The sequence below is a fragment of the Emys orbicularis genome, chromosome 4, assembly GCF_028017835.1.
Source record: "Emys orbicularis isolate rEmyOrb1 chromosome 4, rEmyOrb1.hap1, whole genome shotgun sequence".
Lineage (NCBI taxonomy): Eukaryota > Metazoa > Chordata > Testudines > Emydidae > Emys > Emys orbicularis.
Genome location: NC_088686.1, coordinates 22,303,129 through 22,312,643, shown reverse-complemented (window position 1 = coordinate 22,312,643; position 9,515 = coordinate 22,303,129). Strand labels below are relative to the sequence as shown.

The following is a 9,515-nucleotide window of genomic DNA, read 5'->3' as shown; positions in this document are numbered from 1 at the left end:
AAATGAATGAATCAACCATAACTTAACAGTGAACAATTTTGCATAAAAAGCTTGATCACTATTGTAGTAAAGGATTTTTCTTCATTTCAATATTTTGTATCTACAATCTGGATATATAATTATTCTTGTGCAACACTAGAGATTTAGCATCAGTCTTGGCACTAGCATCTGAGCTTTGCCTTGCTCTTGAATACTCCATGGAGTAGTGAATGATCGAAGCTGGAACGGTAGGAGCTGTAGTGTTACGCATCACAGGTTGACTGATCCAGTCCATCTAGTGTAAGCTGATTCCTATGTGGAGAATTGGGACTTGGGGGACCGCTTGGATTTGAGCTGTTAGAGGGAGTAGAGTGTTTGGTAGAATCTGAATCAGGCTGTTAAAGAGAAACAAAAAGGATTCAATTTCTTATTTAAAATACTTTACACTCAGAAGCTTTCAAGGCACTTTATAAACATAATTAAGGTACTACATTCATTTTTACATTAATTTACATTACACTCACGAAATGAGGCCTAGGTAGAAGGAATGAGCGAAAGCTAACAGAAGTTAATGTGAATATTTCCATTAGCGCCAATAGGCTTTGGATCAGTCTCCTAAGTGACTTACCAATATCACACAAGTAAGTGGTAAAGGCAGGAAAAGAACTCAGGAGTCCCTATTATTACTTTCCTCTCCTCTAGCCACTACAAAGCTTTTCCTGTTGGAAAACAGTTTATTTCTATTCAATGTAATTTAGGATTTTTCAGCAATTTTTTCCCAACTGATTTAAGTGGGCACAAAATAGGATTTGTTTGCACATATCGTAAACAAACAATTTCATTCAAATACTTTATCAACACACTGAAGAACAGAAATTATAAAATAGCTTACATGTTGCATAAGCTTTTGGCAAACAATGGCCCTGGCAGCATGAGGAAACCTGTGGGAAGTGTTTTGACTGCATGCCAAAATAATCAGAGTTGCCAAATATCAGGCTGGAAACCCACTGCAGAAATAACAAGTGTTTACAGGAGACTCCTTCCAGTCAATAACTCAGTTAAGACCGCACTCTTCCATGATCATTTTCCAGACACCCTACTGTTGGAACTCCGCCTCCAAATCTTGGTCCTCCCTCAGCTGGCCAGTTTCCACTATTTTGGTGAGTTGTAACCCTTAACAGTACACAAATCTGTGGCTCATGAAAAGTTTCCTAGGAAAACTGCTATCATTGCAGTTTGTTACTTCAGAAAAGGGAATTTCAATTTAGCTCATTGACTGAAAGGTGACATTGGTGAGGACTGCTGTTCACAAGATTTTGCCACTTCTGTGATATACCACCACTAATGAGATTATTCTAACAAGATACACAATTGAGTTCATGCTGTGATAAGGCAGCAAGCTATGGGAAAACAATGATATAAAGGTGAAGGGTAGCGTTATATCCTGATTTTGCATGTGTAATAACCTATTCAATTGTAAATTAAAATTCCTAGGTAATAACCAATGTAAGATTTAACAAAAAAGTGAAAATTAAACACTTTTAAAAATTGAATATATTCCAGTATATGCATCTACAAGTAACAGCAAACAACTAGAATATGGAATGTGAGGGGGATCTAGGAAGAATATTGCAATACATAATGAAGTCAACAAGAACTGTAGATAGTCAGCACCTCTGAAAAATCAAGACACTTATTTAGATGCCTAAACTTTAGCCACCCAATTTAAATTTTTGTTTTGTTTTAGAGCGGCTCACCCAAGGCAACACGAGTCACAGGGAGAGTTGGAATTAGAACTCAGGGCCAAGATCTTCAAAACTGACTGGTGATCTTGGGTGCACAACTTGAAACATCTTAAAGAGGCCTGATTTCAGAAAGTAATGAGCACCTGCACTCTGAAAATCAAGTCTTTGAAGATTTCTTAAATTGGACACCCAAAATCACTAGTCACTCTCAAAGATCTTGGCCCTCCCAGTCACATTTCCTAATATTTCACTTGCACGGGGCACATGAAAGTAAGTGTACAAAGCTTGTAAAAACTTTCACTGATGACAATACAGGTGAAAAATCCTATTTCACTAGCCTGGTGAAGGACACTTGAATTTCATGCAGTTTATACTCCTGTGATGACAGGAAGTATCCACTTGCAATCTCTTTCACCTGCAGGTAAAACCTGGCATATACTGCAAGACCTGCAAAAAAAATGGTATTACATATTTCACTGAGTCAATGTATCACTTGTTTTAAAGGATCTTGGCAACAGTCCTCGTGAACCAGTGTGGAAAACTGTTTAGTGTGGATGAGACCAGTTGGTTTCAGCACCGTTAGCGTGACTGAGTGGCTTCAGGAACACTTCAGCAATGGGTCAGCTTCTGACTGTAGACAAGACTTAACCATAGCCACTGGCACATCCTTGAAGCTTACTGTCAGAAACATCCTTTCAGTCCTCATAGCTGATGCTGGCTTCACTAATTAGCCATTAAAGGCGTTGTGTGCTAGGTAGAATCTTTGCAGAAGGAAATGCAGAATGCAATCTTTATCAAAATGTTTCCTCACAGGTACCTAAACTTTTGAGGATAGGAAAGAAACTATATAGCAACAGAACAGTGCCAGTCACCATTTAATAAAAACTACTTTACCTCTTTGTCGAACTCCTGGTCAGTGTCGGACATACTTCTCAGAGGTACAGCTACTCCCAAATCACCACCACCTGTAGAACAAAGGCATTTTACACCTCACGTTGAAACAATCTATGCTTTAAATTAGAACAGACCTGCTTGTTTTCAGTCTTACTTGATGAGGGCCATGAAATGTAGGTTTTGCTTCTCTGCTGCTGCCGTGAGAGGTTGGCTGTGGGGGGACATGCTTTTTCATCTTGGGCGGAAGGTAAGACACTCTGCAGCACAAATCAAACATATCCTTCGTCAGGATCTTTCCAATTAAAGCTCCTTTCTCATGAAAATTCTAGCATAATTCAACAGCCATGTGTTTGGAACCATTACATAGAATGGTTTGTAGAAACAAAAACTCAATGCCCCTACTTGACTGCATCCATACAGTATCAGAAATACACCCCTTTCAAACACCCTCAACGAAACACAAGGAAAAGACAGCCCCAAAGCAGCCAGAAGAACTTGGCGGGCAGCAAACCCTTTATACAGGGGCAGTGACATCACCAATTGCTGTTTTCCTGTCTCCTCCCGCTGGAAGGAAGCATACATTCCCCTTGTCTGGGCTAGCAGAGAAGGATGAGAGAGGAAAGCTGGGAATTTCAAAATGGAAGGTATAAAAGATAAAGATGTATTTTCACAGCTCATTCTCTTACCTTTGTTTTATTTTAGCCGCTGACAGCACAGTACATTTGTTAAATCCAAGTACAAAAATAAAGCTGTGAACACTGACTTACAAGCATGTTAGTAATTATCTTCCAACTGTGTTAGTTTTTGCTCTAGTATTGGCCAAGTGCCACAGCACACCATTCTAGTTCCTAAAGGTTTATAGCTACTCCTACCCTTGCTAAGGAGGCAGAGGAGGGACAGGAAGAGGAAGAAAGCAGAGGGGAGCCTTGCAGTGAGGAATGGTCATTCTGGAGAAAGATTTCTGCAGAGATAGGGCTCATGTGATAGACGTGCTCAAAGCTTGTTGGAGGTGATATCAGAGCAGAGTGACGAGAGGATGAGGGGGAAGGAAATTCATTCTGTTATTTTAACAAAACAAACAAGAAAAAGGAAGGGGGAAAGACTGATTATTTACAAAATACTATCAAACTCATGGCAGTGATATTTCTTTCAGCTTTCCATTTTAAAGCCAGCTAACACTTCCTTGCATAAGATTTAGAAGCACTATGCATCGTAGGAGCACACATTTCTTGAAACCATAGCTTGAAAGTGACTAACAGCTCTGAAAGATTTTAAATTTAATGCTGAAACCTTATACAGTCCATCTACATAGCTTTTCAGTCCAAAACTGAACACACATGTATCCCTCCCCATTATATTTATTTTACCAGTGGGAGATCCATGAGAACTTGCATTCCATCTCCTGGTCCCATATGAGCCACATGGTTGAAATTTGTTGGGTTAGAAATCATTTTTGATCTTAGTTCAGGGTCTCTCAGCATCTCTCTGAAAGAGAAACACTTCATGATTAATATTGTTTCACATTCATAACCTTTCCACTTCAATATGTACAAGCTGCTATGTAGAGATATTAAACCCTTACCGTCTTTGTTGTAATCTCTCTTCCTCAGGAACCTTGAAGACAAATCTTCTTTTACTTCTGGTTCGAAGCATTTGCTTTTTGCTGTTATCAGAAGTTTCTGGCACACTGAGGACAGCTCCTACTGTAACAACACATAATGCAATTACACACGTACATACCTTCAAATAGTAGAATTTATTTTCCAAAGCATGTTGACTCTGTAAAGCACACACTGCATGTTTGAAAGAAACTGGATTCTTACAATCTAAAATTTTGTCTTGCTCACGAGCTGGTGATTGTTTCAAGCTGACTGGTCATCCCATCCTAATGTCTTTCATTACACCACTCCTGCCCTCCCTCAAGAAGACTAACCTGAAAACTTGTTCTTGAAATATATAAGTCGTGGAGGTTCACAATTAAGGAGATTCAGTGTGCCCTCCACATTTAATGGTCTGATCTGTTTTGGAGATAAAGGGGGGAAAAATTAACCCAGCTGCAGTGTACATTGTGAAGGAGCCTCCATTCCAAATCAGAGTTAATTAAATTGTGCAACAGAAGTGAACTACTTACCCTTCGTAGGCCAATTGTCTGAACCCATTCCATAGTGTTAACATCAAAGACATCCACGCCGTATTCACTGTACACTGTAACATGGGAAGAATTGCAACCTGGTACAGACAAAAAACAAAAGTCAAGGAGTGTTCAACAAGTCTGGAGCTGGCATACATTTGAGCATTGCTTTAACAGTGTTATATTTTCAGCTATAAGAGGAGATTAAAATATCCAGTTTTTTAAAGCCATCTCTTAAAAGAAAAAACACTTCTCTGTAAAGTTCATGTTATTTTGGTGAAAATAGAGGTTTGCTGTGGCAAATAGCCACCAACCTGCAAATCTTATTATTAATTTTGGATACATTTACTACTTTTGACTTCAAATCTTGGTTTAATACTCTCAAGATGCTGTCTACAGTCTGGACAGTGTCAGGAATGTAAATGAGTTATTCTATAGGAAATGAACTGCATTTAACATCCCGTTTAAGGCTACCATGTCTAAGGAAGCAGCTTAGTGAATTTTGAAAGTGATGCACTATAACTATACACTGACAACATGCAGTGGAGTCCCCATCTGTGAGGTAAGTCATCAATTTATGCTGCACATCTTAATGAACATTTCCTTCCTCTTTCTATGGGAATGGTTTACATGTGCATGTTGCTCTACGCAGGTTAATGGAACATACTTCAAGAGCTTCAAACCTCACCACTTGCTTTCTCTCTTTTTGAATCCTCTACATTAGGTGCATCAAAGAACTTTATTTTAGCTCAGAAAAAAGTAAAAAAGCAATGATCAGGACATCTTAGCACCAACAAGCCTGGGCCTGCTCCTGACAGAAGTTCCTCAGAAAGAACAGCCATTATAGATCACGTGGTATTTAGGAGAGAAAAAAAGATGTACTCAGCTGTCAGGATTGCCTCAATAAATCGCAGAAGGTAAAAACCCTAACAGGGACACAGAATTCAACAGGAGTAAATTCCTGCAAGGAAGTGATGTGTGCTCTTGTAGCTAAAAACATGGCTTCTTTCAAAGGAAGCCTGGTGTAGCTAGATATCACGAATCATGACTTCAGAAGAAACCCTCTTCCAGAAACGACTTATTCAGTCAGACACTTGCTCCACTCAAGTTAGTATCTTCATGTCCTCATCAATGAACTTTGGAAGATAAACATACTCCATCACAAGACATAACTTCTCCAGTAAGCAATCCCTTAGGATCGAGTACATTGCTAAGGGAGAAAGAACCTTTTCTAGTTTTATGATCTCATGATGGGATAACTAACAGGAAGGGATAGAAAGGCTTCCCCAGTAACACACCAGGACCAAGGCAAGGGGAGTAGGCTGGTGAAAATAACCAGATTTCTTTAGCCAGTCGAGCTTATGGTCTCTACCTCACAACAATCTGTGTCAATGCCAAACTGAGAATCAAATGTGCAAAAATCATTCTAAAAATGTTTATAATACTAAAAGTAAACAAAAGCCTGACAACAAACCAGTGCATCTGGTTTGTTGAAACAGAGTTTTAAAGTAAATTTGCTGATTACATCCCATCCCTATGCCCTTCTCCAAACTCTTATGTACAGAACAAAGTCAGTATGGCAAGCAAATAATTTCTATTCAGAATTAAAATAAAACAAACTATTAAGGTCTTGCAGTTTGAGGAATTTTACTATCAGCTGTAGCAGCTAGTTGACCGATTGGTTTAATTCATTATTTAAACAATGGCTCTTTTTTGGTCTTCAATCATTTGGAACATATAGTCATTGCTATTGAAGCGCCAAATTATTTGAGGGCTTACTATAAGCAATCAATGGAATAATGCTTAAAAAAAGATTTCTAAGTCACTATGTAGTTCAACTCATTTGTGCCTCTTTCAAACCAACAGACCTCAAAATTACAGTGGGGTGGAAAACGTGATACAATTTTGCATATTTTTGTAAACTTCATTTTGTTTCAAAAACAATTGATACAAGTTTTATTACCAGCTCTGCCAAAAAGCAATATTTTTCTTGAACCCTGTCACCTTCTTTGTTAGTAGTTGAAAACTCTGACCTACAACTTTCGATAGGTACTGGATTTGAAATGCTATAGAAAGTGGCCTGAAGACAGAAGTACTTTTAAACCCACTGGCGGAGCAAAAAAAGATTTTAGTAAAGAATTTTACAGTTTATGTGGTCTTTTGCTATCCTACATACAGGTTACTCTCCTAATTAATCAGACATGAACTTATTTAAAAGAAAGCGTCATCTTGCTTTATATTTTTGTTAATTTTTCTGTCTCCTGTGACTAGTAAAAACTGTTTTCCTACAGTATCCAGGAGTTTTCCACAAAATGGTCCTTATGTGGAAGAATTACTATTCTGTTAACTCATCAAAACTTAAAGCTGTAGAAATTGAAAGAAAAAAAAGCAAAATAGAATACATGCTGATTATTTTTAGACAAGTAAAGCAGCAACAGGGATATGGCAACAGAAAAACATATACATACTACAGGCAACAGGAGTTGCAGGCCACATTAGTTCCTGCATGCGTGACCTTCGACCTTGTGAATCGACGTACACTCCCATATGGCTGAAGCAAAGCAGGTATTCCTCATTACTGAGCTCCACAGCACAAAGGGCATCAAAAGACTGCTGTGAGAGGAACATAAGCGAGGGGTCATTAGGATTTACCAGGTTTATAGATTGTCCATCTCCCTGGATGTTCAACAGAGAGAACCCAGACTGGTAGCCAACACAAAGCTTGTCCTTGAACACTGCCATCCACTGTACATTTCCTGGAGCCTGAATTTCAGTGAATTTTTTATGGAAAGGTTTAGTTCTATGAATTTCATAACAAAGAACCTGTCGTTTGACTGCCACAAACAAACAAGTCAAAGAGCTTTTCTTCAGTGTTCCAGTTATAATCAACTGGCAGCCTTTAGTTTCTGGAAGTTTCATGTCAAAGTTGCTTTCTGATCCATCCAGGGAGGCCCAAGGGTACAGGTGAACATGATGGTTCCTGCCACAGATGAGGATAATAATTTTCTCTTTGGGAGCAAGCTCAATCTGGTACACCTTCTTACAGTCAGCAACTCGGACTATCACTGCAATGAGAACAAAAGCCACCATGAGTAAATGACGGGAGTATATGTAGGCCTGGAAGTATTACACAGTAATGTACACATCAAAAATTTAGACTTATGCACATGTCCACTAGAAAGGGACACCAGGCCCTGGCTCCAGGCTCTCCTTGCCAATTCTTAAACATACAACCAAGAAATAAACCACTCCAATAGCACCCCCCACTTTTCAACCATGTAGTCACATAGCTCCAGCAACCCTCAGCAGCAAAAAACATACGTAAGGTCCTTAAGATCTCCTTCCAGAGCCTTCACATTCCCTCACAGCTAAGGGAAAACAAACATGCCTTGTGTGTGACTGTATGGATGCCAGTTAATGACTCCACTTCCAGAGAAAAAACATTTACACCATTAATAAATAAAGGAGAAAGATGGGAAAGGGGGGGGAAGAAAGACTGTTTTTTTTTTTTAAATGCCAAATATAGGAAAACTCTTTGTATTGTGATATTAGACAAAAGTTCTTTGACTGAAGTGCAGAAATGGGATGGTAGAGAGAACTAAAAAAATATAAGAGTGAAAAATAAGCAGCTGCATAATAGTGACTGGCTCTAGCAAAGCATTCAGTATTTCATGAGGTTTAAATAGGCCAGACCAAGCAATTATGAAATAGGGAACATTAATATATAAATATTTCATAGTAATGTACACGTTATCTTATAAAACTTTAATCAATATCAGAGTTTTACTTTATTACTAGTGAAAACATTTAAGTAAATAATATTTATAAATAATAAATACTGGTTAAAATAAAAAATATATCCTCCTTTGGAGCTTGTACAGTGATTGGTAAAGTAGTCTGGCAAGGTATCTGGTTCTACAAATACCCCCCAAAAAACCTTAGGATTTTGGACCACATGAAATCAAATGTCCTTGTAGATTTTGCCCTACTGGCATAGAAACACAATATATTTGCAGAAATGTTCTAAGAGGTAAGTAGTAATTTCACGGTTAACCATGTCTTGCCACAAATAAAATGTAACTTTTGCTTGTTGTCCAAGCTTAGCCCTCATATTTTAAGTTTAATGTACACGTAAGCTGTTTACAGAGATCCTGGTCAGAGCCATTAGATATAACCAGATGTCAATGAATTTGCATTAAAAATAACAGCTGCTGTGAAAAAAAGGATGAGAAGATTACTACTTATAAAAACATTTCAGTCAAATCCAGGAACTTGCCATAGCACACAGTACAAACATTTAATGCTTACATAGTTTTAATTTGCTGAAAAACTAAGGTGGTATAATAGTCTTACTCTGTACTTCTTGTGATAATTAAGTGTAGTAGAGAATCATTTTTAAATACTTTTAATGAAATGAGTATGCAAATTACATATGTGACTTTACTCATGTAAAGAGTCATATACTGAAGTCAATGGGATTACTCACATGAGTCAAGTTACATTCATACTTAAGTGTTTACAGGATAATAGATATAGGGAGTATAATGAAAAGAGCAGTATTTAATACCACTAAGAATGGATTCCAAATAAATCTTATTTCATAGGCTATAAAACAGTTCCTCAAGCAGTGAAACTTATGAAATCTGTTCATATACCATCAAGACCATTGCCAACTGCTGTCATTATGTAATATATAAAATTGCACAGGAACAAAATGTTCAGGCATTTCTTTTTACAAGAAGTAGAACCACCATCTTCTGAAGAGA

At 37.9% G+C, this 9,515-nt stretch overlaps 1 protein-coding gene across 1 annotated transcript in view; it reads right to left on the bottom strand.

Annotated features, from left to right (window-relative positions):
* Positions 1–242: 242 nt before the first annotated feature.
* CDC42BPB (CDC42 binding protein kinase beta) overlaps positions 243–9,515 on the bottom strand; it is a 122,964-nt gene continuing 113,691 nt past the window's right edge. Inside the window, exons 30-37 of the mRNA XM_065404075.1 lie at positions 7,218–7,814; positions 4,750–4,847; positions 4,552–4,636; positions 4,201–4,318; positions 3,986–4,103; positions 2,773–2,875; positions 2,619–2,689; positions 243–374 (exon numbers count right to left, since the gene is read on the bottom strand). Of these exons, the coding sequence (XP_065260147.1) occupies positions 243–374; positions 2,619–2,689; positions 2,773–2,875; positions 3,986–4,103; positions 4,201–4,318; positions 4,552–4,636; positions 4,750–4,847; positions 7,218–7,814 (1,322 nt within the window). The remainder of the gene's footprint in view (positions 375–2,618; positions 2,690–2,772; positions 2,876–3,985; positions 4,104–4,200; positions 4,319–4,551; positions 4,637–4,749; positions 4,848–7,217; positions 7,815–9,515) is intronic.